The 26,444-nt window shown below is 57.4% G+C and overlaps 1 protein-coding gene across 9 annotated transcripts; it reads right to left on the bottom strand.

Moving 5' to 3' along the window:
* Positions 1 to 286: 286 nt before the first annotated feature.
* On the bottom strand, positions 287 to 22,012 carry KLHL22 (kelch like family member 22). 9 transcript variants are annotated; one of them, XM_024977399.2, is made up of 8 exons: positions 21,561 to 22,012; positions 14,059 to 14,324; positions 8,949 to 9,114; positions 7,956 to 8,674; positions 6,150 to 6,342; positions 2,938 to 3,171; positions 2,376 to 2,456; positions 287 to 1,114 (listed from the first exon to the last, which is right to left on the bottom strand). In XM_024977399.2, the coding sequence occupies exons 2-8, from the start codon at positions 14,283 to 14,285 to the stop codon at positions 749 to 751; spliced, it is 1,986 nt and encodes a 661-aa protein (XP_024833167.1). In that variant the 5' UTR covers positions 14,286 to 14,324; positions 21,561 to 22,012; the 3' UTR covers positions 287 to 748. The 9 variants fall into 9 exon arrangements, 8 of the variants coding, with proteins under 8 accessions (XP_024833167.1, XP_024833168.1, XP_059732105.1 ...); XM_024977400.2 differs by having other exon boundaries at positions 21,671 to 21,795; XM_059876122.1 differs by lacking the exon at positions 21,561 to 22,012 and adding an exon at positions 15,062 to 16,725.
* Positions 22,013 to 26,444: the final 4,432 nt, after the last annotated feature.

Below are 26,444 nucleotides of genomic sequence, written 5' to 3'. Positions count from 1 at the left end.
GCTTACCTGGAGGAAACGCAGAGGTCCCTCCGCACGACGCACTCAGATGTAGGAGACAGGCGCCCCCGGAAGCTCTCCCGCCCTCCCTCCCCAGGTGCTGGGCTTTCCTTGGCACCAAGACGGCCACTGGAACCTTGGTTCACAGGAGAGGTTCACAGCGGGAGATGCTCCAGCCAGGGTCAGCAGACAGGGACAGGTGTCCTGGTGACACCGTCCAACCGGGGATGGGCTCCCCCCCAGAAGCCACGCCCCCGGAGCTGAGAGTGGAAGTGAGGCCCAGGCCAAAGGAGAGCAACGCGCCTCGTGGGAGGTGCTTTATTTCATTTATTAACAACACGGGGCGGGAAGGCCCGGCTGCAAGACCCTGTTATCACAACCAGCCTCGGGCCCCTGGCTGGCTCTCTGCTCCCACTCCCATCCCAGGAGCTGCTGGGCTGGTGATGGGCCCAGCCTGCACCATTCCTGCCCGCGGGAGGCGGGGTGTGCCCCGGGCCCCTTGCGGGGGCCCATCCCCAACTCCCTTGAGAGAAGGCGCCCTCTCAGCCCAACAGGGACTGGGACGGCGGGTGGTGCGCCGGTCCCCAGCCACGTCTGCTGAGGAGGAGAGGGCCTGGGGACTTTCAGGGGACCAAGCCCTTCCCAAAGGGTTCCTGCCACAGGTCTGCAAGCCCCCAAAACACCTGCCTACCTGCCGATGGGCGGGGTGGGTGATGCCTGGGATCTCCCACCCCCCCACACCCCTGGGACTCTAGTCCTCACTGGAGTTGTCGAACTCCTCCCAGTCAGACACACTCATCACCTCGGACGCGAAGTCTGGGTCGGCCTGGCTGCGGTCAGGGGTCCCCCGGGGGGGCTCGAGCAGCAGGGACCTCGGCAGGGTGAGCACGCAGGCAGCCAGGCCTGAGATGGAGTTGTCCAGCTGCGGCCCCTCCTCCCAGCGGTCCCTGCCTGCGTCGTAGATGTGCACATAGCCCGTGCGGCTGCCGCGGTTGTGTGAGCGGCCGCCCAGCACGTAGATCCTGCTGTCGAGCACAGCGATGCCCGGCTCCCCATGCCCGGCCGGGAGTGGGCAGACGGAGGACCACTGCCCGGATCTGCAGCTGTAGCAGGCCACCTGCAAGGCAAGGTGCGGGCTCTCAGGGAGCTGGGGGACCCTCAGAGGGCAGGCTCCGACCGGCTGCCGCTCTGCACCACCTCCCCAGCCCCTCAGTCGGCCTGTGGCCCCAGGCCCGCGGGTGTCTCCCCTTTGGCCTGGGGGTGCTGGCTCACTCCCCTCCACCGCTGAAGCTGAAACTCAGAAGCCAAGCGCACAGAGCACTGGGGAAGATGCAGATAAAAAGAAGAGAAGAGACGGGCTTACTGAGTCATGATGACCACCAACACTCTCTTGGGAAGTACCCGGCGGTCCAGTGGTAAGGACTCGCACTTTCCCTGCCGGGGCCCCAGGTTCAATCCCTGGTCAGGGAGCTAAGATCCCACAGGACATGCGGTGTGGCCAAAAAAGAGAAAAAAAATCGTCTTCAAAGCTACCCTAAATAGTAAACGTGGGAACCGGGAGAAATGTCCAAGCTACTAGTGATCCAAGAATTGCAAAACAACCTCGGGGACAAACCGTCAGCCGCTAACGAGCGGCCACTGGGGAAGAAAAGGCGCCGGCCGGGCACCCACCTGGCCAGTCAGGGCGGCAACGTGCACAGCTGCGCCGAGCCGCGCAGAGCCAGCTCTGCCCCTCCTGCCGCAAGGAGGCCTGGCCGCCGGGGCCCGAGCCGGCCTCTGCGGGCCGGTAAGCGCAGGGACACGGACACAGGCGGACGGGCGACCCTGGATCTTCGTGGGACCCCTAATTGCACAGCCCTTGGAAGCAGCAGGGGACGTGTGAAGGCCCAACATGGGAGAGGAGCTGCCAGCTTGGAAGAGGAAGGGGCCCGAGCGGCCAGCCCAGAGGCTTCCAGAAGCCAATAAGGGCTTCAGCTCACAGCGGCGAGGAGCAGGACCTGGCCCTACCGCAGGGGCTGAGCTCTGCTGACACCCCGGGAGACAGGACGCTGACCCTCCCTGGGCTCTGCCGAGGAAACACCCCTGGACTGTCAGCACACGCTCCTGCGGGTTTACGTCGCTGCGTTTGTGGCGGTCCCCCCAGCTGCAATAGGAAATGAAACGCTGGAGCCTCGTGGCTCTCAGCGCTGGAGTGTCCCATCCGGGAACATCCAGCTAGGTGGGCTGAGAGCCAGGGAACCTGCATTCCTGCTAAGTTCTCTCCTGATGTGGGTACTGCTGGCCCGGGAGCCACATTTCGAGGACCACGGCTCTCACCTCAGGAGATGACCCAAGATACCCGAAGAGCTCCACAGAGCAAGCGCTGCTTCGACTGTTACCTGAAACGGCCACCACTTGGCCAACCCCAGCGTCAGCGGTCTGATGGACTCTGCACAGCCACTGGGTGGGGTGGGGCGGCCCTGAAACGAGAGGGCACACCCACAGGCGCCAGGAGCCGGCCGGGCGGGTGGATGTGCAGGAGGGCTAGCACTCTGGGCCGTGGGCCAGGTTTCAGGAATTCTTGTCCCCTTTCTCCATTTCCCCAGAGTTCTGCAATGTGGTTATACTAACTTTATAATTAAAGCTTTTAATAATAGTGGACACAGGTGACACTCTTCTCTGTGACACCCTAGTGGTAGACACGTGCCATTTGTCTCAACCCCGAGTGTGCACCCCCAGGAGTGACCCCAGGCCAGCGGGTTATCCGCTGTAAGGACGCCACCCTGTGGTGGGGGTGCCAAGTGCGGGGAGGCGGTGGGCGCGGGGGGGCCATGGGAAACCTAGCTGCTCCGTTGGGCTCTAGGGAACTAGCAAACGGGCACGCGTCCCACGCCTCCCCCGCACCCCGCTTACCGCCATGGCCGGCCCCTCACTGACACCCGAGGGAGGCGGCCCGCTCACCTGGTGCACGTCTCTCCGGTAGCCCGCGTCATTGTTGCTGCCCCCGATCACGTACAGCTTGTCCAGGAGGGTGGCCATGCCGTGCCAGGCCCGCCGCACCGGGCCGTCGGCCAGCGTGTGCCAGGTGTCGCTCCCCGGCTCGTAGCAGTGGGTCTCCTTCAGGTAGTCCTCCCCGCGGCGGCCGCAAGTGACGTACATCTTCCCGTCCAGCGCGGCGCCCGCGTGGGCGTACACCTGCGGCCGGAGCACCGGCGTGTGCGCGCGCGCCAGGAGGCCAGGGGCCCGCCGCGAGGACCCCCGACTCCTCCTCGCCGTCTGCCCGCATCCTCCCTGGACGCCCCCTCCGGTCGCCCACCTTCCCCACGGAAGATGACTCCAGGGCCCACAGGCGATGCTGCGCTTCCCCGAGGGGAGCCGCAACCCCTCTCTCCGCACCGCCGCCCCCCGCAAGCAGACATCTGCACGGGACCCAGAGGAAACCATCACAGCCCCATCTTCACGGAAGCCTCCAGACCCCCATGCCCGCCAACCCTCCAGGCCTGTTATCAGCTCCTTTTTCTGCTCCGATATGATCCTGCGATTTTAAACATGGTGAATCACACCGCTTAAATTTCGAGTATGGAACCAGTCTTTGTCATCGACTCTATTTGGTCATGAATTTCTTTTGGAAGGAGAGAGGGGCATTTGCTAGTATTTAGTTATGAATATTCACATGTGACTGTATGTATGACACACTCGCTCTTTTTTGGGGGGGAGAGGCTGCTGTCTTGTATGGTTTTGGTATCAATTTAATAATAACTTCCTAAGGTGAAATGAGAAGTACTCTCCCTCTAACATTTTCTGGAAAAAAAGAATCGGTATTTTCTTTAAAAGTTCGGTAAAATTCTCCAGTTAAACTACTTGGGCCTGGACGTCATTTCCTTACCAGGCTCAGGGCCATTCAGATGGTCTGCTTAGTTCCGGGGGGGTTCTAGCGCTTGCGCTTCTGAGGAACTCCTGTTTTTCCCCTCCTTCTGACAGGGTTTTAGTAATGCACCCCCCTGCCCCCAGCGCTCTTGATACTTTTAACTGAATTGTTTCTGCTTTCTTCCTCAGGCTTCCTAGAGGTCTGTCCCTTTCATTCATCTTGTGAAGACCTGGTTGTTTCACTGATTTTTCTCTAAGTTTTTCCTTCAGCTTTGCTGATTTCTGCTCTGGTGTTTATTCTGTTGCTTCTTCTGCTTGCTTTGGGCTCACTCTGCTCTTACTTTTCTAGATTCCTGAGCGAAGGGTTTAGATTACTCATTTGAGTTTTTTTTTCCTCCCTAATGAATGCTTTCAGTGCTACAAATTTCCCTCTCAGCACAGCTTCAGCTGGCATGCCACAAAACTTGACATGTTGTCTTTTCATTTTCACTCGGATCAAGGTCCCCAGATCCCTTGCTGGGTTGTCATCTATCTCAACCTTTTGAGTTTTCCGAGTTTTACATACACATCCAGAGTTCCAGGTAGTACTGAGCAAGAGGAAGTGGGAAGGACCCTGAGACAGGTGGGAGTGTGGGCCCGCCCTGCCATGGGCCCTGCGGAAATCCTGAAGGCCCCTGCAGGGGCTGTACGACCACCTCTGCAGACCCGCGGGCCCCCTAGCCTGGCAATGTCCCCGAGCCGATCAGAGCTAACCCCGGCCAGCACGGCCCTGCACTCACACATCTCCATCTCCGGTCTGGCCTCCCAAAGCCTGGCTGCCAACCGGCTGTGCCCGGTGGCGCACATCTGTCATGTCCCTCCCACAGCCCACGCCTGGACCACCCACGGGACAGAGCCTGCTCCCTCTCTACACACGCACTCCCCTTGCTCCGCCTCCTCCTCCCAGCCTGGAAGGTTCTTTCTGTTTCTCTCAATGGCTGCCATCTTTCCTGGACGTGGTCTCACTGACACCTCCCCGCCCCCACACACAGTCCAGTGAGGCCCTCATCGAGCACCGCTGGGCTCGGCCCGAGTCCCTTTCCGCATCTGTGCAGTGACCGAGAGCACTCTCTCCCGCTAGGCTCAGTCACTGCCACCACCGGATCCCCAGGGCTGCTGAAGGAATAGACCAAAGTGAGGAGCCTCGGCCGCCGGGGAGAAGTGCCGGCTGAAGGCCGAGGCTGCCCCTCCGTGGCCAGGCTGAGCAGCACAGCCTCCCGTCCAGACAAAGAACCCCTGGAGCCCCTCCTCCCTCCCCTCCGCAGGAGATGGAGTCCGCCAGCGTCCGCTGCCCCCTTCTCCTGAACAGGCAGGGAATGCTCTCCAGAAGGGCTTCCTCCCCAAAGTGGCCAAGGAGCGGGGGGGGGGTGCTTCCCCGTCCTGGGAAGAGCCCTGGGGGGAAGTCCTGGCCTTCTGTGGGGTCACACAGGCTGTGGAGGGGAGCTGGGGGGCTGGGCAAGGTGGGGGCAGTAAAGAGGGGACGGGAGGGAGAAGGGGGAGGGGAGGGGGGAGGGGAGGAACAGGGTCAGGGAAGGGAGGGGCGGGGTGGGGTGGGACGCGGAGGGGAGGAGAGGGGAAGGGTCAGGGAGGCAGCGTGCCCATCTGGCCAAGGCCTCAGGCAGGACACGGCCATCCTTCCTCTGCTCTGCCCGGTGCCCAGAGGTGCTCACAGACGCTGCGACCCGGGGTGCAGCACAGACCAGCAAGGGCCCCTCTTGCCCTGAGGTCCTGTGTCTGGTTTGGGGGTCAGGGTCTCAGCACCCAAGTTCTTAAGCTCAGAGAGCCACCCCTTTCAAGCATCACCTCTGTAAGATGAACACGTTAACATGTTCAAGCTAGAAGAAAACAAGGCACTGTGCAGGACACACGATTTACAGAAACACAAACAGGAAAAATGGCACTTCCGAAATGCTGCTTTCTGGCTTCGTGAAGGGCCTGCCCTCTGGGAGGTCTGAGGCTGTGGGGTCCTGCCTCTCCCGTCCCTCCTGTGGCCCTCTGGACACAGCCCGGCTCACCTCAGGGGAGCCAAGGGGCAGGCAAGGGGAAGGCTTCCGTCCACTGAACTGCAGGGTTACAGCAGCTGCCGGGGGCCGAGGTGAGGAGACCCAGAAGGGGGTGGAACTCAGGAAGGGGCCTCTCCCAATGCCGCTGGGAGCCCCCACCCAAGCTCAGGGCACAGCTCGTGGAGACAAGAGGGCTCTTGTCCTGGGCCCGGCCCGGCCTCCACTCTGTGAACCTGGGAGGGGTCCCTCGGGGGGCTTCCTTACCTCCCTCTTGAGCGGGGCCACGTAGGCCCAGGAGTTGGTGGCGGGGTCGTAGCGCTCCACGGCGGTCAGATCGTTGTGGTAGTCGCGGCCCGCCACCGCGTAAATGTAGCCGCCCACGACGCACACGCACAGGTCCGCGTGCTCCTGCTGCAGCGGCTGGATCTGGAACCAGCGGTTGTGCCTCGGGTCGTACCTTGCAGGACAGGGAAGAGCACGTTAGCAGGCCCGTCCCCCAGCACGCCCCCACAGCCTGGAGGGCACAGCTTCCAGACCCTCGCTGACCACCCCGAGCTGCCCGATGGCTGTTCCTACAGCACCTCCATCTCACCGTCTCACTCCAAGGTCCCCACGGCTCTGTGCTCAGGGAGGCCCCCAATTATGGTCTCTTGACTGGACACCTGGGCACAACGGCCTCCAGCCAGACACCCCATTTTTAGCCTTTGCCCCAAACACAAGTGAAATGCACTCGGCAGTTGCTTCTTCCCTACGCGGCCCCTCCCTGCCAACCAGGAAGACCACAGAGCCAGGTTGAGTGAATCTGGGCCTCAGCTTTGTTCCCTCGGCTCCGTACCCAGTGGGGTGATGCTGCCTGCCAAGAGAAGCTACCACGAGGGGCCGCGGGGTCGACACGTGTGATGAGGCCCTTAAAGCACTGTGGCCCACGTCTGTGGTCCTGCGCCCCAGGGAACCTGGCTCGGGGCAGATCACACTCGGTGTGCTTAGGAAAGACCAGGCCGAGTGAGGCTATCAGTGGTGGAGCCAGTCACTCACTGAGTGGACATCACGGCCCTTAGTCCTGGCACCCAGGGCCTCCTTCCACTGCAAGTCAGTAACAGGCCAAAGGGAGCAGAGCAGCTGTCAGCCTGTTCCCGGGGAGAAGGGTGGGGCCACGGAGGGCCCCTGGTGGCCGCCTTTAAGAACTGAGCTTGCATTGAGAACTGGCCCTGCCAGGTGGAGGCCCAGCCGGAGCGGGGGGCGGGGGGCGGCGCGAAGGCATGAGGCATGGTTTCCTCTTTTCTGAACTGAGTACCCACTTCCCATCTAACCACAGAGTGTGCCAAGCTCTGGATCTCCCCTGGGTCCTGGGGCAGGGACAGCAGGGGAGGCTGAGGGCCACTGTGGCTGTCTCCTCCTGGCCCGGGGTCCATCCGCGGGGTGTGGCTGGCCAGACCTGCCCCTGAGCAAGGTTGGCACCAGCTCACAGCTGCCTGAGGCAGCCAGCAACCTGTATCTGCCCTGCCGCCTGTCCGCTTGTATGGGGGGAAGCTTCCCAGAGGCCCCAGATGTGGAAACCAGCCTGGAAGCCTCCAGGAGCGGAGGCCGGGGGGCCTGCCCCACTTCCCCTGCTCTGGCCCAAAGGAACAGGCTCGGAAGATCCCAGCCTCACAGACAGAAAGCACGGCCTGCTCTGGACCTCGCGCCCAGCACACGGCTGACAGCAGAGCTGGCGGTGAAGGGATATGGCCTGAGATGCGCTGGGGCTTGTGGGCCTGCCCTGCCCCTGGGCTGAGGACTGTGTGCTGGGGGAGCGGGCTGACAGGCAGCCACCTTCCAAGGAGGCTGTGCAGCTAGCAGAGTGGAGCTAAGGGCACAGGAGAGGGAAGCTGGGCCGGGCTGCAAGGGCAGAGGGTGCCAGGGTGGCTGTGCTCCCAGGCCCGGACCCTCCGTTCCTGCCACGGCACTCTCTGCAGCCCCGCACCCGCCAGATGGTGGCGGTGCCTGGGGAGGGGGCGTGGGTTTCCCAGGAGAGGAGACATGAGTGGGAGGATCCAACGCCACAGGGAGCCCCCGGCCCGGGGCCCCTACCTCCAGCAGCGGGACTCAGCGCGGAAGCCCTGCACGTTGTTATCCCCTCCGATGAGGTACACGAAGTTGTTGAGCACCGCGATACCCTGGTTGGACATGCGGGGCGCCAGGGACGCGGTGAAGTGCTTCCACTCTCCCAGCAGCGGGTTCAGGTACTTGGCCTGGTCGCTGAGGACAGTGGACGGCGTGGAGTGGATGCCCCCGAAGCCCACGACGCACTGGAAGTCCGAGCGCAGCTCGGTCTGTGGGCCCTGCAGGCTGGGCTGCAGGCTCTCGTTCCGGTGGTACATGAGCGCTTCGGCCACGGTGTCCCTCAGCGGGCTGGGCTCCAGCTTGTCGTGCAGCCGCTGCAGGACCTCGGCCTCCATGAGGGGGAAGCGCACGGTCTCCAGGAGCTTGGGCGGCTCGTGCAGCGGGAGCCGGTCGGCCTGCACCTGCTCTGGCGGGTAGTGGTAGAGCAGGGCGCCCTCGTACACCTCCGTCTCGCAGGACACCTCCAGTCGGTTGCTGCTCAGGAGGGCGTAGACCTTCTCCAGGGGCAGCTGGCGGTACTTGTCAGTCCTCGAGAAGGCCACGAAGTTCTTGAGGATGTAAGCGTCTAGCTGCTCAGTCAGGCGGCTCAGGTCGAAGAGCTCGGCCAGCCGGTAGACATCGAGGATGTTGTCCTCGTCCACCCAGGGCGTGAGGAAGTCACAGCAGAAGTGGATGATCTCCGGGATCTGTGGACAGAGCGGGCCGTCAAGCCCAGGCCAGGTGTCCAGGCCTGGTACCCCCATCCCTGGGGCACCTCGGAGGGCCAGCACGCGGGGGACAAGCCCCCAACAGTCACTGGCAACACCACCAGGAGGCGGTGGGCCGCGCACTCGGAAGCATCACACCCGGCAAGACTCGCTTTAGAATCAACACTGCAGAGAAGCCCAGCGAGTTAAACCCAAAACAGAGCCGGGTGGCAGGGGTGAAGGGAGGGCTCCCCACCTCAGGCCGGAGCCTCACCTGAAGCTGGCAGGCGGCAACCAGTGTCTCCTGGACGTTGCTCAGGCTGAGCTCCAGCTCGGACGTGTAGATGAAGTGCAGGATCTGGCACATGGCGTTGTAGGACACGCCATGGATCAGGACCTCCTCCTGCTCCATCTCCTTCAGCCCCCCAGCGAACATGCCCCTGCGCAGGGAAGACGGGGCACGGCTGGGTGACGCCCACGGCGCTGCCGGAGGGGCAGGCCGAGGCTGGCTCGTACCCTGAGCCATCCCATGGAGGCACCCACAGCTCCTGACCAAGCCTGGGACCATTCTGGAAACCTCCATCTCACACAGCCTAGGACCTGCACGTGCGCCCCCGGGCGTGGGGCCAGCGGGCTTTCTGCTGCGTCCACCCGTGTGATTCCCGGGGCTCAGCGGGAGAGGTGAATGGGAAAAGTCAATGTCCTCCACTCAGCATCCCCCGCCCTGCGGCTACTCAGCACCGAGACCCGGTCACGGGGCGACTTCACAATGAAGCCAAGCGGAAGACCCCTGAGCACGGAGCTAAAGCCGGAGGACGACAGAGGACAGGGCGTTGCCGGGTGTGGAATTGCTGTCCAGGACTGAGACGGGGTGTCTGCCGGAGGAGCGGCCAGCCCGAGGGGCCCCTCCCTGAGGAGGCCGTGGAGGTGGCGGGCGCCCAGGACCAGGGCCAGGATGACCCTGCAGGCTGGCCGCTGTGGGGGAGGGAGCCTGGGCCACATGCTGCTAGGCAGGGTCGGGTCTGGACGGACACCAGGAAATGGAGGTGCCGTCGGGGAACTGATCCCAGGTTTGACCTAGGGACCTCAGACTCCAGGCTCCATGGGGCAGGGTGGAGAGGCTACAGCGGGGGCAGGAGGCCCGGCAGGCCTGGGGATCCGGAGGGGAGACCCGATCTGGGGCTGACCAAGGGTAGCTGGGACCCAGGGGCAAGAGGTCAGCAGGAGCCCGCCCAGGCCCCTACAGAGCAGGCACCTTTTAACGTCCCGGCTGCGGGGTCAGTCAGGGGCTAGAGGAAGCGGCGGTGGTCAGGGAAGCCTTGGGGCTGAAACGGGACAGCAGCACGCTGCCAGAGTGGCCATGTTCCATTTCGACACACGCACGCACACACGCAGACTCACAAGACTGAGAGGATATGAAAGGGTGAAACGCTCCGGCTGCCCTCAGCTCCGGCCCCCAGCTGCCCTCCCAGGGCGGCACCATGCCGAGGCAGGGCCCACGCCTGGATCCGCACCCAGCTTCGCCTTCACAGGGCATCTTGGAAACAGCCTGGATTATCCGCACCCACAGGGCTGCCCCTGGGCAAAGGTGCCAAAGGACGCAGCCGCGTGCTGGGCCCGGGCTCCTCTCGTCTCCTGTCGTTTACTCGATGGGCGGCTCTGCCCCAGGGGCTGCTGGGAACACCAGGACCAGTTCCAGGAGAGCCACTGCTGGGTCAAAGGGTGCCCCACGTGCTCGCGCCTGGATGCCTCTGCCACAGCCTGTCACGAAGCCCCACCGGGAGCGGGGGGCCTGCCCTGGACACCCCTAGAAGCAGAGGGAGAGGACGCTGGCTCCAGCCGCCAGGGGGCGAGGGAGAAACCTGGCAGCGGACAGCGGACAGCGGACAGAGGCTTGGGTCGCGGGTTCAGCAGCTGTTTTCACTTTCTCTTCCCAAGAGTGCAGGTGCTTCGCCCACTTCCTTTTAGACTCTTATTTCCTCAACTTAAAGAAGCTGGAGCCTCTGTGCATCGCTGGTGTGAATGTAAATTAGTGCAGCTGCAGAAGACAGTTTGGGGGTTCCTCAAGACATAACACACAGAATTACAGAGTGTTCCAGCAATTCCGCGTCTGAGTGCATACCCCACAGAACTGAAAGCAGGGCCTCCAAGAGACTTCTGCGCCCCATGCTCACAGCAGCTTGCCTCACGAGAACCAAGAGATGGGAACGACCGGTGTCCGTCGACGAAACGGGCAAACCGCAGTGCGACAAACCGCAGCGCGTGCTTCAGCAGAGGACGACCGACACCCACCACAGCCCGGAGGAGCCTTGGGGACACGGCGTTCGGCGAAAGCAGCCAGTCTTCAAAGGACAAGTACTGCCTGATTCCATTCATGTGAGGTCCCGAGAGCAGTCGTGGAGACAGAAGCACAAGGTGGCCATACCAGGCGGCCGCCCGGGCTGGGAGGAGAGCCATGGGAACTGTTTCATGGCTACAGGATCCTTTTCACAACGTGGACCGGTTCCGGAGATTGCGCCAGAGTGGATGTAATGAGCACTACTGAGCTGCACGCTGAAAATGGTCACAATGGTCAAGCTTTAGGTTTTCTAGAAATCACAATTTAAAAAAAAGAGAGAGACACGTTCACCAAGTGTCCAGCAGGCGGGGAATGACCACGTAAGTGGAGGACACAGACAGCACGCTTGCGAGTCCCGCGGACCCAAGAGATCCAAGCAATCCATCCTCAAGGAGATCAGCCCTCAGTATTCACTCCAAGGACTGATGCTGAAGCTCCAATACTTTGGCCACCTGATGTGAAGAAGTGACTCATCGAAAAAGACCCTGATGCTGGGAAAGGTTGAAGGCGGGAGGACATGGGTACGACAGGGGATAATATGGCATCACTGACTCGATGCGCATGAGTTTCAGCAAGCCCCGGGAGTTGGTGATGGACAGGAGGCCTGGCGTGCTGCTGTCCACGGGGTCACCAAGAGTCGGACATGCCTGACAACCGGCAGCACAGACCACAAAGAGACTGCGGCCTGTGCCCGCCGCCGGGAGGCCCCAACCAGACAGCACCGGGCGCCACTGGCTGCCTCGGCCCTGAGGAGGCGGGGAGTTCCCTCCAACCCAGACACCTCCTCCATACCCTTGAGACCAGGTGTGTCCCGGAATCCAGACGTTTCAGCCGGAGAAAACACTTATCTGCCACACGTATGATGTCACAACCCTCCATGGGAGCCTAAAACCAACACCTCGAATCCAGCACCTCAGTATTTCCCAACCAAAAGAATAACAAAAATAAAGAAGTCTCATCTCAGTTCAGGACAGTCTGCATGGTTTAATGAATTTGTGCCAAACTTTAGATTTACAAACAAACTGGGGTAAAGCAGAAGAACCCAACTCTCCCCTTCCTCTCAGAGACCATCTGTCTAGACAGACGGGACAGCTCTCCAACAAAGCAGCTCTGGGGGACCTCCGGAGGGCAGGGCCGAGGGTTAGCGACACCCTGGAACCCAACAAAGCACAACAGAGCAGCTGCGAGGATCAGCGGTTTGGGGCTGAGAAGTCTGAGATGGGCTTCGCAGGAGCCACTGTGTGGAGGCTGAAGACTGGGTGAGCGTGGCGGGGGGCAGGGGCACAGCCGCGCGCGCCACGGTTTCCCATCCAGACAGTGATTCAGCGGCGGGCATGGGCGCTGGACACGACTCCGCGCCCCTCGCCTGTCTGGAGAGGCCCACGCGCCAGCTCAGGCTGGTAAGCGCCTTGCATCAGAGGAGAGGCTCCCTAACAGGGACCAGCTGCCCTTCTGCGAGCAAGGCCCAGGGACGGGGGTCTGTTGCCCCAGGAGCCCGGGCCTCACGGAGGGTTTCACACTCTGATTCATGAATAACTCAGCTTCCCGTGTTGGCTGACACCACAGAGCAGACCAGGGGGCTGTCAGCCCCAGCTGCACGTCGCCAAGAGCCTGGCAGACACCCCACAGATGTCCCCTGCGGGGCCCAGCTATGGGCCCACAGACTCCAAAGGCCTTCGCTTCACCCTCGCTCGCGTCAGAGACCTTTCCCAGTCTCACTGCATCATTTCAACTTGAGTTAATAAGCAAAATGAATAATAAAGAAAAAAACCCGCTGAACCTTGGGAATCATCATTTCACACGTGTTTATCAGAGATAAGTCTGGGCTCTCCCTGGTCCCAGGGGGAGAGGGTGTCAGCCTGCACAGTGACCAGGCCAGAGAAGAGAACGCCTCCCAGCAGAAGCCCGCCCAGGGCCAGCTGTCAAGGGCCGAGAACGGCTCCTGGAGGACGCGGGAGACACAGGAGGCCTCCTGCAGGCAGGAGAGGCGGCGCCCGCCCCCTGCCTGCAGGAAAAGGGCCGTGACTGGGACAGACAGTCGATGTGGGGAGAGGAGTTCCACGTGGAGGGCTTTCGAGGGTGCGGCCAGGAGGCCCTGAGCCGGGGGGACCCCAGTGCCAGACCTTCTGGGCTCTGAGGCCTCCCTGAGGGGGCTCCTGGCCACCCTACCCCGCCCGCTGCCTGGGATCTCAAAGCTTGTGAAGAGTAAACGCCCATGAACCAAAGGGACGCTGCTGTCCCTGGACACGCCTGCCCTAAGGCGCCAGCCACCACTGGGTCGCCCTCTCCATATCCTCCTTCTGGAGAACAGGCTGCACTTACACCATAAAGAAACATTTTGCTCATTAGCTTCTAAAATCCAAAGACGAGAACTATAGCTGAGCCTTGAAAAGACAAGGACCCGACGGGATAGAGCCGGAGCAAAGGGTCTCAGGCCCAGAGCCCTGTTCACCGTGGCGGCAGGGGGGCCGCCCCTCGCTGGGTCAAGTCGGGGTGGAGGCATCCGCTCTGCCCAGTGTGCCCGGTGCTGGGCAAGCCTCACGCAGGAGACTGAGAAACTCAGGGGGTCACAGCACCCGCGGTATGAGGAGGTGTGAGCAGGAGGCAGCCGGCCGGGTAAGCGTATGAACGCGGCTATGTGGACAATGTGTGCGCAGTGCTGGCCGCCCTCCTCAGTCCTCACGGGAGTCCCCAGAGGAGCCGGGGCGCGAGTGGGCTTCCTGACAGTGTTACAAGAACAGTGCGTGCGGCTGAGATGAAGGCACAAAGCCTCATAAGGTCTTGAAAAAGGTGGTGGTTACAGAGGCAGCGAGAGCCAGCGTGGCCCAGTGGGAACAACAGGCGTCCAGCTCTTTGGAACATTCTTCTCAACGTTTCCAAGGGCCTGAATGTTCTTTAAAATGAAATGACAGGGAGCCAGAGTAAAGTAGAAAGAAAATCTGTACCACACTAAGATACTGTCACTTACTGCTAGAAAATTCATTCTGGAAAATACAGTATCGGACACCACCTTTCAAACAAGAACAGAGAACGCGCGCCTACTGACCGGAAGTAGTCGCAGGAGGCGGCCAGCAGGATGCGGTGGGCCTCGAGCTGCTTCCCCTCCACCACCAGGACCACATCGAAGAGGATGCCGCTGTCCCGCAGGGCCAGCAGCCCCCGGAGCAGCGCCTGGGAGTGCTGGGCGCTCCGGTAGGTGCTGCTGACGCAGTGCGGGTGGGAGGGCTGCGTGGGCAACTTGCAGAGACGGGCGAACTCCTGCTCTTCCGCCATCCTGACCACGGCTCCCAACCTCAGCTCCGCGGCTGTCAGCTGGCAAGACACGGGGCAAGCGTTGAACCCAGGGGCCACACAGGGCTGGCTGCGCTGCTCTGGGGCCTCCCTCGCGCTCACCGGTGCTTTCCCCGGAGGTTCAAGCCTCTAGCACCCTCTTCCCTACCACGGTCCAGACTTGGGGCCTCCTTCCTCCCGACCTGTGTTCCTTCACAACTAAGACCCTCCTTCCCATTTCATCTCCTTTAGCATGGCTGTGAGACAGAAGGTTCTAGAGATGGACCAACCCATGGGAACCCAGCCGGTGGACCCCCTGTGTGGTGAACCTCAGCGTGAGGCCCCTCAGCCAAGGAAAGGGGACTAAAGACAGCCAGTCCCTCGGGGCATTCTAAAATCCCCAGAGGACAAACACGAGGACCAGCGCAGACCAGTTCTCAAGGGCTCTTCCTCTCTCCTGTTGCGAAAGAACACTGGGTTCCCAACGCAGGAATGGACGCAAAAGAAAAAAAAAAAAACACCAGGGGCCTCCTAGAAGATCCCGTGATTAGAACTCCATGCTTCCACTGGATGGAGGGTGGGACAGATCCCTGGTTGGGAAACTAAGATCCTGAATGCTGAGCCAACCAGAAGTGACTAGGGGCAGCTTGCTGCTTCGGTCAAGGGGCAGCCAATCCGTCCTGCACCAAGCTGGGGGATCAAGCTGTGCACCCTTCAGGCCACAGGACCGCCAGCCAGCGGGCCACCTGCTGCAGGCCACGAACATCTGCCTTCCCCACCTCTCGTTCCTCCATGATCCCCTCCCCTAATGTGCTGCTTCTTCAACCCCCTACTGGACCTTCGAAAGAAAAAATGAGAAAGAGATTCTACTATAAACAAAAAAGTATATGATGAAGCTTAAATTTCCTTCCCACTTAGGTCCCCAACCAGACTCTCTCTCAGAGGCAAGTATTCTACTTCCCCCACCCTTCCGGGCAGCATCGATGCATTTGCAGGCAAAGCTGTAAAACTGAATTCCCCCGTCTTAGTAGATGTTACACCTTCACCTTACATCCCTCCCACAGTCAACTGTATGGGTAATCCTACTTTATTTAACCAGTCCTTTTCAGAGGGATGTTTGGGTTTCTGCCAATTGTTTGCTGGTGCTAAGTTTTGCACTGAAAATCAGAGATTTGCAGTGTCTGTGGTCGCTAAGTGAGGAGCATTTACTGAATACAGAGCTGCTGGTTATCTTAGTTTGACTGAGTAGAGGACCTTTCAATAAATACTGCCAAAGTGCCTTCCATAGAGGGTGTACCAATTTATTCTCCCACCAGCAAAGTGAGAGAACCAGATTCCAATCAGTGTGTAAGACACCAATAGCGTGTCTTTAATCTTTGCTGACTTAACAGATTAAAAAAACAGCATTTCACAGGCTAACTTTGTTTTGGTAACTGACGAAATTTCAAAAAATAAGAAAGTGGAACGCGGCACATCCTTTAGGACTGCCTTCCCACGCCTGTTTTTCTGAAATAAAGTTTGTTTACCCTGGGAGCTCACTTTCTGGCACCTTCAGTGAAGCCCTCCCTTAGACTCAGCATACCCTCAACCCGTAACGATCCCAGTCATCACACAGCAAGGCCCTGTGTGCAGTCCTGCGAGGGAGGAGAAAGGAGGCTTCACGCCCCAAGCAGGTACAAACTCAAGGACGCTAACACGCATTTCCGTAAACTCATGGAGGACAGGGTCGGAACATCTCTGAAGAAATGTCCGACGACACCCTTTACTGAGGAGGCACCCCAGTCTTCTGCAGGGCCCCAGTCAGCGTCTGCACGAGGCAAGGTCTGCAACAAAGGGACAGGGGTCCCAGTCCCCGGGGCGGGGGGGGACCCGCGGCGCGGACGGGTGAAGCGCCCTGGGGCGTCGCGGCCGCGGGGCAGGGAGGCGCCCGGGAACAGGCGCTGGGCCCGCGGCGGGCAGAGAGGCGGCCGGCCCTCTGGGCCGAGGCGTCGCGCTGACAGCATGGCTTCCAGCGCCGTCCGGTTCCATCCGCGCTGCGCGTGCGGGCCGACGCGGGCGGGCCGGGGTCCAAGGTCGCGTCGGGGGAGACGGCGTCCAATAGGCCGCCTGTTGCAGGGCAGCCAGCGAAGCGCCAGGAGGCGGCCCCGAAAGACGCGGGGGGCGACAGGCCCGCCCAGGGCCCGCTCGTCGGCGCCCCCAGGGCCCCCGCGCCCGGGGGTCCCGCCCGCCGCCCCCGCCACGTCAGGCTGCGGCTCGCCTCGGGCCGCCGCCCCCTCTCCGCCTCAGTGTGCTCCGGGCCGGCGCCCCCGCCTGCCCGCGACAGCGCCCGCGCGTCCGCTCCGTGCCCGGGGTCCGAACCCGGCCCCGCGCACCGAAACGCCCGCCGGCCCGCGACCGTCGCTCACCTGGCGCCGCCGCAAGCTGAGGCCGCACTCGCGGGGGCGGGGCAGGGAGGGGCGGGCCTCGGGCGTCACGTGGGCACGCCGCGCAGGCGCCGTGACGACGCGGGGCGGGGGGCGGGGCCGGGGCTGTGGAGGGGCGGGGCCACGGCGTGGTTGGGGGCCCGCACAGAGGCGGAGGACCCGGGCTGCAGAGTCTCCGCGCGGTTCTCGGTTCCCTACCTCCTCGCCCGGCGCGGCAGACCCAGCAAAGAATGAGGACGTGAAGGAATGCGTCTGGCAAGGGGTGGCGCCCTGTAAATCCGTTCCCTCCTTCTTCCTCTCTGTCCCTCCCTCGAGGTCCCCTGAGTCTCCCGCCGCCTGCTGGATGCTGGCGGGGACATAATCACCGCCAGTGTGAACAGGTGTTTTCCTGTTTACCAAGATTCTAGAGTCAATCTAGGAAGTCAAGAAATACCTGGCGTAACAGGCAAACTTGGCCTTGGAGTATAAAATGAAGCAGGGCAAAGGCTAGTACAGTTTTGCCAAGAGAACGCCCTGGTCATAGCAAACACCCTCTTCCACCAACACAAGAGAAGACTCTACACATGGACATCACCAGATGGTCAACACTGAAATCAGGTTGATTATATTCTTTGCAGCCAAACATGGAGAAGCTCTATACAGTCAGCAAAAACAAGACCGGGAGCTGACTGTGGCTCAGATCATGTTGCCTTGTTGCCAAATTCTGACTTAAATTGAAGAAAGTAGGGAAACCACTAGATCATTCAGGTTTGACCTAAATCAAATCCCTTATGATTATACAGTGGAAGTTACAGATGGATATAAGGGAATAGATCGGACAGATAGAGTGCCTGATGAACTATGGATGGAGGTTCGTGACATTGTACAGGAGGCAGGGATCAAGACCATCCCCAAGAAAAAGAAATGCAAAAAGGCAAAATGGTTGTCTGAGGAGGCCTTACAAATACCTATGAAAAGAAGAGAAGTGAAAAGCAAAGGAGAAAAGAAAACATATACCCGTTTGAATGCAGAGTTTCAAAGACTATAAGGGAGAGATAAGAAAGCCTTCCTCAGTGATCAATGCAAAGAAATAGAGGAAAACAATAGAATGGGAAAGACTAGAGATCTCTTCAAGAAGATTAGAGATACCAAGGGAACATTCATGCAGAGATGGGCTCAATAAAGGACAAAAATGGTATGGACCTAACAGAAGCAGAAGATATTAAGAAGAGGTGGCAAGAATACACAGAGAAACTATACAAAAAAGATCTTCACAATCCAGATAATCACGATGGTGTGATCATTCACTTAGAGCCAAACATCCTGGAATGCGAAATCAACTGGGTCTTAGGAAGCATCATTACGAACAAAGCTAGTGGAGGTGATGGAATTCCAGTTGAGCTATTTCAAATCCTGAAAGATGATGCTGTGAAAGTGCTGCACTCAATATGCCAGCCAATTTGGAAAACTCAGCAGTGGCCACAGGACTGGAAAAGGTCAGTTTTCATTCCAATCCCAAAGAAGGGGAATGCAAAAGAATGCTCAAACTACCACACAATTGCACTCATCTCACACGCTAGCAAATTAATGCTCAAAATTCTTCAAGCCAGACTTCAACAGTACATGAACCGTGAATTTCCAGATGTTCAAGCTAGATTTAGAGAAGGCAGAGAAACCAGAGATCAAATTGCCAACATCCATTGCATCATTTAAAAAGCAAGAGAGTTCCAGAAAAACATCTGCTTTATTGACTATGCCAAAGCCTTTAACTGTATGGATCACAATAAACTGTGGAAAATTCTTAAAGAGATGGGAATACCAGACTACCTGACCTGCCTCTTGAGAGGCATGTATGCAGGAGAGACCTGTATGCAGGTCAGGAAGCAACAGTTAGAACTGGACATGGAACAACAGACTGGTTCCAAATAGGAAAAGGAGTATGTCAAGGCTATATATTGTCACCCTGCTTATTTAACTTCTATGCAGAATACATCGTGAGAAATGCTGGGCTGGAAGAAACATAAGCTGAAATCAAGATTGCCGGGAGAAATATCAATAACCTCAGATATGCAGATGACACCACTTTTATGGCAGACAGTGAAGAGGAACTTAAGAACCTCTTGATGAAAGTGAAAGAGGAGAGTGAAAAAGTTGGCTTAAAACTCAACATTCAGAAAACAAAGATCATGGCATCTGGTCCCATCACTTCATGGCAAATAGATGGAGAAACAGTGGAAACAGTGTCAGACTTTATTTTTGGGGGCTCCAAAATCACTGCAGATGGTGACTGCAGCCATGAAATTGAAAGACGCTTGTTCTTTGGAAGAAAAGTTATGACCAACCTAGACAGCATATTAAAAAGCAGAGACGTTACTTTGCTAACAAAGGTCCTTCTAGTCAAAGCTATGGTTTTTCCAGTAGTCATGTATGGATGTGAGAGTTGGGAGTATAAAGAAAGCTGATTGCCAAAGAATTGATGCTTTTGAACAGTGGTGTTGGAGAAGACTCTTGAGAGTCCCTTGGACAGCAAGAAGATCAAACCAGTCAACCCTAAAGGAAATCAGTCCTGAATATTCATTGGAAGGACTGATGCTGAAGCTGAAGCTCCAATACTTTGGCCACCTGATACGAAGAAGTGACTCATTGGAAAAGAACCTGATGCTGGGAAAGATTGAAGGCAGGAAGAGAAGGGGGATGACAGAGGATAAGATGGTTGGATGGCATCATCAACTCAATGGACATGAGTTTGAGCAAGCTCTGGGATTTGGTGATGGACAGGGAGGCCTGGCGTGCTACAGTCCACAAGGTTGCAGAGAGTTGGACACGACTGAGCGACTGAAGTGAACTGAGAGTAAATCTGCTTGCCAGCCTGCAGCCGGGTCCCCGCACTCCAACAAGAGGCTCCTGTGTTCCTTTTTCTCCACCGCCCCGCAGAGGACCCTATCCTGGGAGGCTCAAGGGCAAAGGCCGTGTCTGGAGGATGGAGAGCTCTGAGGGGAGGACAGAGCTGGGATAGCTCAAGGTTGAAAAGATTGGGGTGGGGGGGCAGGCAACTGTGGATGAGGGAGAAAGTAAGCAGAGAAGCACTGTCCTGGCCACGCACCCCACTGCGTGAGGCCTCAAACAAGATGAGTAGACAGGGCCCTCCCAGGAGCTGATGTTCTCAGTGGGAGAGGCCATCCAGGAGGACTTTTGGGAGGTGGTGGCCACACAGCTGTGTACCAGATGAGGACTTTGCGGGGAGCAGAGACAGCATTCCAGTTTGAAGACTGTGTCCGCAGATCCAGTCTAGCAAGTGGTCGGCCGGCCGCCAGGAATTTCTAAGCATGAAAGGAAACTTGGAGACCAGACCTGGCCCTCCAGCCTGGGTCAGCCTGGGCAGGCAGATGCCAGCTCATGTTGCAGAGACTGGCCTGGAGGGGCAGCAGGTAAGCGGCCGGGACCTGGGGAGGAGGCAGGTTCCCCAGTACCTGTAGAGGGGAGTGATGCGTGAGGAAGGGTCAGCCCAAGTCATGGTGGGGGACAGCCGAGCTCCCCTCATCACAAAGAGACCAGAGCAGGAGTAGGTTTAGGGAAAGACAAAGCCCTCCAGGGGCCCAGGACGGTGAGGAGGCCGCAGATGTCCAGCTGAGAGTCTTTCTGGGGGAGTCATGCCGTTCTGGAGGTGATACACCGAGCCAGGACAGGAATGGGGAAAGGAAGGTGAGCCAAGTGCAGAGCACACTGGTTTTCCAGGGCACCCAGAGGGGTAGGGAGGGGGTGACCGCAGAGGCCCAATGGGGCTGGAAGAGGGAGTCCTCTCCCGAGGGTAGCAGCAGTCAGCCTGCAGTGACTGAGCTGTGAAAGGAGGAGAAGGCCTCTGATGGTTCTACAGAAGAAGAGAGAGGCTGGAGGAGGACACCTCCTGGGTAGGAGAGAGGAGCCGGCGGGTGGGGAGCAGTAGGGTGAGTGAGGACAGGAGGCCCGGAGCAAGGCGGGGGCCTTGCTCTTCTCTGAGCTGGAGGGACCGTTATCTCAAAATACAGCCGGCTCGAGTTAGTGGTCCCCGCCACAGAACATCCGCAGGAGAGGAGGGGCAGGGCGGGGGAGGCCTCAGGGAGGGGCGGGCAAGATAACCTGGTGCCCTCCCAGGGACGTGTCAGCTGCCGAGCGAACCCTCTGTTCCCCGAGGGTCCGAGCTCTGTCTGCTCCTCCATGGCTGCACTTCTGCAGAACAGGGCTGGCGCTCAGCAGAGAAAGAACAAGAAGGGGGAGCTGAAGGAGAGAGAGGCCAGGAGCAGAGACCCTAGGTAGCAGGCTAGCGTAGGCTGAAGTCTCCGCCCAGCGGAAAGGACCTTAAAGGAGAGCGCCACCGTGCTTGTCTGCAGAGCAGTTTGATCACAGCCATCCTAAACAAGCGAAAAACAGTTGAGACTGGCGAAGACATTGGCAGCAAGTGGCGAAGAGTCTATGAAAAAATTCATCCAGGGAATCCCCTGGAGGCCCAGAGGTTAGGACGTGGTGATTTCACTGGCCAGGAAATTCACGATCCCACAAGCTGCACGACACAGCCAAAAATAAAAATTTTTAAGCACAAAACAATAAGAAATGATATTGAGTCCATTAAATAAGTGGAAACGAATGTGAGCAGTTAACACTCAAAAGAGGACAAAAACCAGAGAATTCCCTGGAGGTCCAGTGGTTAGGACGCCTGGCTTCCAATGCAGGGGGCGCGGTCTCCACCCCTGACTATTATCAGGGCAACAAAGTCCTGGCGCCCCGCAGTCAGGGAAGCCCATGCTCCAAGGGGGACAAGCCCATGTGCCACAAGTAAGACCTGACCAAATAAATAAATGGGTATTTTAAAATATATACATCAGAGAAAGTAAAAACAGACCTGCAAATGACGACGTACATCAGTGAATGCATTTGTAACGTAACTGAAAATAATTATTCAGAATGCATCAGGAAGTTTCTTTCCCAGCTATTTCTTTGCTCTCGGCTGACCTGGGTCTTGCTTGCTGCACAGGCTTTTCTCCAGTTGCGGCGAGCCGGGGCCGCTCTCCGGCTGTGCTGCGGGGCCTTCTCACTGTGCTGGCTTCTCCTGTTGCTGTCCTCTGGGGGACACAGGCTTTAGCAGTGGTGGCGCACGGGCTCAGTTGCCCCTCTGCACATGGGATCTTCCCGGATCCGAACTGGTGTCTCCTACGTCGGCAGGTGGACCTTTAAGCACTCCAGGGACTTTTTTTTTTAAATAAGAACTTTTAAAAGTTAATAATTAGAAAGTCAACCAACGTGAAAAATGATAAAGGGTCTTTACTGGAAGCTCACAGAAGAGGAAGTCCCAGCGGGTATAAACAAAGGAAGTCGAGTTCAATGACAGTAATACTCAGGAAATGCAAATGTTACACCTCGCTTTCCCACGCTGGTAAAGAAAATATTATTCTGACACCCGTCGAAACAGTAAGAAAGACTACTCAGGAAGACTACTGCCGTCCTTGGGGGCTCTCAGTGGGGGAGGGCTCCGGTTCACCTCTGAGTACAGCAAAGAGAGCTAGGGCCAGAGTGAGGGGTTGCTGGCTGGAAGGTTGCTACATGAGATGTCAAGGGGAAGGGCATTCTTGCTGCCCTGGCCTAACGGGATCATCCAGGGTGGGGAATGAGGAACTTTATCAGGTATCAGGGCTGGGTGTACCCCTGGAACCGGTCAGGCAAAGAGCTGCATCTAGGCTAGGCAGTTGGGAACAGGTGCGGTGCCAAATGTGGCACTCAGAGTGGCTTACAAACATGCCTGCAGGGACTTCCCCGGCGGTCCAGCGGTCAACAGCCCACTTCCCAGGGCAAGTGACGCCACTGAGTGGAGAACTGAGCTCTCACATGCGTCAGCGAGGACCCAGTGGCCCACAGCTAGGACCCGAGGCGGCCAGATACATAGATTTTAATTCGTTTCAAAAAAAAAAAAATGCCTGGAAGATCTTGACTCTCCTCCCACCAAGGGGTGAATCCCAATCTTTCTTCCTGTGCTTGAACATGGCCTGGACTTCACGACTGGTTCTAAGGGACAGAATGAGACATAAGGGAAATGAGTGATGGTAAAAGGCCCCAAGCCTTGCGTCTGGCTCTGTCTGTGCTCCGTGAGCGCCCCCCCCCCCCCCCGCCACCAACCCTGCAGAGAGGCCTGCGTGGACCCCAGACCTCCGTCAAAACCGGCCCCCACTTGCCTGCCAGGAGCCAGTTGTCTGGCAATCAGACCCTCCAGCCCAGCCAGGCCGTCTGAGCACGGTGATCCTCGGCGTCCCACAGCTGTTTGGAACCTCACGAGACACTGAGCCAGGGGCTTCCTTCTGGTCCAGTGGCTAAGACTCTGTGCTCCCAACGCAGGGAGCCCAGGTTCAACCCCTGGTCAGAGAACTAGATCTTGCATGCCGCAGCCAAGACCCAGCACAGCCAAATGTAAAAAACGAGAGAGAGAGAGAGAAAAGAGAAAAGAAAAAAGCCGGAGCCAGAACCCAGCTCAGCCTCTGCTGAATTCCTGGCCCATGGGGGGATGGAGACAACGGATGTTTATGATGGTCATTTTCAGCCACTTGGCTGTGCTGTAACTTGTTACACAGCGTCACATAACTGATACCTAGACCTGTTGGTATTGGCTATCGACGTTTAAATAAAGGCACAGCGGCTCTCTGCAAAGCAGCAATGCCAGTTCTGGGCATCAGAGGAACACCCCAGATGAAAGCAAGACAGCGTATGGAGGGTATTCACCGCTGCAGGCGTGTCTTCAGTTGTGAAAAAGCAGAACCAAAGTGGAAGCGAGACAGGAGGGAAGGGCACAGGGAAAAACCACGACAAGAATGATACAGCCGTCGAGGATACGACATTAACTGGTTAGAACCAAGTAGGTCCAAGCGGCAAAAGATCTGACTGCCAGTGATCTTTAGTCTCATTATCTGCTTGTTATAATATCTCATTATCTGCTTGTTATAACCCGTTAGCTAACTGACACAGCGCTGAGGCCAGGACAGTTCCCAGGTCAATCATAAAAGGCCAGAAAGCAGACAGTAGTCTAATTCCTGGAAATCCCTACCCTTTTACCTGGAGGCCGAGTGTGCTACAGTCCATGGGGTCGCAAAGAATTGGACACAACTGAGCGACTGAACTGAACTGAACTGAACCCCTTCCCCAGAGGAATTGAAATAACACTCCCACTTAGCCACTGAAATTTGTTGTTGTTCAGTCGCTAAATTGTGTCCAACTCTGCCACTCAGCATGCCAGGCTTCCCTGTCCTTCATCATTTCCTGGAGCTTGCTCAAACTCAAGTCCATTGAGTGGGTGATACCATCCAACCATCTCATCCTCTGTTGTCCCCTTCTCCTCCTGCCTTCAGTCTTTCCCAGCATCAGGGTCTTTTCCAGTGAGTCAGCTCTTTGCATCAGGTGGCCAAAGTATTGGAGCTTCAGCTTCAGCATCAGTCCTTCCAAGACTGTTCAGGGTTGATGTCCTTTAAGATGGACTGGTTTGATCTCCTTGCAGTCCAAGGGACTCTCAAGAGTCTTCTCCAATGCCGCAGTTCAAAAGCATCAATTCTTCTGGGCTCAGGCTTCTTTATGGTTCAACTCTCACATCCACGCATGACCACTGGAGACACCACAGCTTTGACTGGACAGACCAGCCAAGTGACGTCTCCGCTTTTCAATATGCTATTTAGCTTGTCACCCAACCTGTGAAAACGAAACACCCCGCAACCCAGGGCCGCCTCACTTTCTGAGAGGGACGCGTTCTGCCCACGGAACCTGTTTGTCTATACACAAACTGGCTTTCACTCTCCTGTGGCTCACTTCTGGATTTTTTCCTGCGTGAGGCCCAGGCTTCTCACTTGGCAGCTCGTCCCAGGGACTCACCTGATTTCTGGGACATGACCATCCACTCACACATGTCCCTTCTCTGGCAACATGTGTCCATAAATAAAGTGGTTTGGTACCTGACCTGAAGCAGGTAATTTAGAGGCTGTGATGTGGCAGTGACTCTTTTTTTTTTTTAAACCGAGTGACCAGGGATACAACCCAGGCCCCAGCAGCAAAGGTACCAAGTCCCAACCAAGGGGCCACCAGGGAATTCCCAATAATAATGTCTTAACTTCACCAAATAGCCAAGTAATCCCACTTCCCAACTGTTCTCTACATGTCCTTCCTTACTGAATTTTGAAATTTGTTGGCATCAAGGTTCAAACAAGGTCCTGGCGTTGCAGACAAGTGGGGCGGCTCTGTCTGGTCTTCCCAGGTGGCGCTAGTGGTAAGGAATCCTCTTGCTGCTGCAGGAGACATAAGAGACATGGGTCGGGAAGATCCCCTGGAGAAGGAAACGGCAATCCACTCCAGTCTTCTTGCCTGGAGAATCCCACGGACAGAGGAGCCTGGGGGCTACAGTCCATGGGGACGCAGAGTCCGATACGCCTGAATCGACTTAGGATGGGCCCCCCTGAAGTTTATCTTTGCTTATCTTTGGGTTCCCCTTCACTTGTATTTTTCTTCTTCTTCTTCCTTTTCTCTTTTTTTTTAGATAAGAAGTAGATTTATCCAGATTCAGAGAGAAGCACACTGCACAGACAAGTGCAGCCTGTCACTGAGGGAGACTGTGGCAGCCTGTGTTTTTCTTCTTGTTGAGGAAACTGGACCCTTTGGTTTGTAGCCTCACCCTACCTGGCTTTGCAATTCGTAATGTGACAATCACTGCTGGGTACACGACGTGCTTGGGAAAAAAGGTAAAAAAAACCTGTAAAGATTATGTGATATACTCTTAGGGAGAACTGTGCTCAACAGAGAGCTGGGCATCGTCTGGACCACACTTTTCTGGGCTATCAGATTTCCTGGCCATTGAACGAGTTTACAACGCTGTACATTACAGATAATCACAGTGCAGAATAATTCTTGTCCCTAGACGTGCAAATTCTGCCAGATGGGGGGAGATCCCATTGATTTCTCTCACTCTCGGTGGGAGAGGTCAGTCTTGTCTATATTTGCATATTCATTTTGAAACGGAGCAGGACCCTGGGGTCCTTGCTCCCCCCGACAACCACACACCATGTCGTACACCAGGCTTTTCTCTGTAGAGAACCTTAGTCAAAGAGTGAGTTTAATCAGATAAATGAGAAATGCAGAAACAAAGGAGAACAGTCAAAAGAGACCAAATGATAATACTGTAGTCATTAAGCATAGTCAAGGACCTATAGCTCTTTCTCAAGGACTGTAGATAATATTCTGAGCCATATCCTGTGAGCTGTCTTAGAGATACTAAAACCCCAGGTGGAAGAAGTTAACTCCACGATGACCAGACTGTACCCACGACCCAAGCTGCCATAGTTCCGAGAACTGGCCTCAAGGAAATGGGAACAAACTGACCCTGGAACTGAAGATTAACTGGACCTAAAACAATCAAGATGATGCCGGTCAGACTGCCCGATGTCCAATCTGAAGATGACTGTCAGAGCTGACTGTGCTGCTTCCTGCATGTGGGCTCTGCGTGCACCCCCTACACTCGTGTCTATAAAATCTCTTGCCTCACTGGCTGGCCGGGGCTGGGATGGGGGCTGGGGAGTCTGCCTTTGGACAGATGTCTCCACCCTCCCCTGCCAGTTGCCAGCATTTAAAGTAAAGCACATTTTCCTTTCCATCAGCATGGCCTGCTTATTGGCTTTTGAGCAGTGAGCAGCTGGACCCACACACACCCCCACTAACAATTTCAATACTCCTGAATATTAAACAGCTGCTAAGAAGTTACCAGCTT

This window comes from Bos taurus, chromosome 17 (genome assembly GCF_002263795.3).
Source record: "Bos taurus isolate L1 Dominette 01449 registration number 42190680 breed Hereford chromosome 17, ARS-UCD2.0, whole genome shotgun sequence".
NCBI classification, from domain to species: domain Eukaryota; kingdom Metazoa; phylum Chordata; class Mammalia; order Artiodactyla; family Bovidae; genus Bos; species Bos taurus.
Note: the sequence above shows the minus strand (reverse complement) of the source record. Positions and strands in the feature narration are given on the sequence as shown.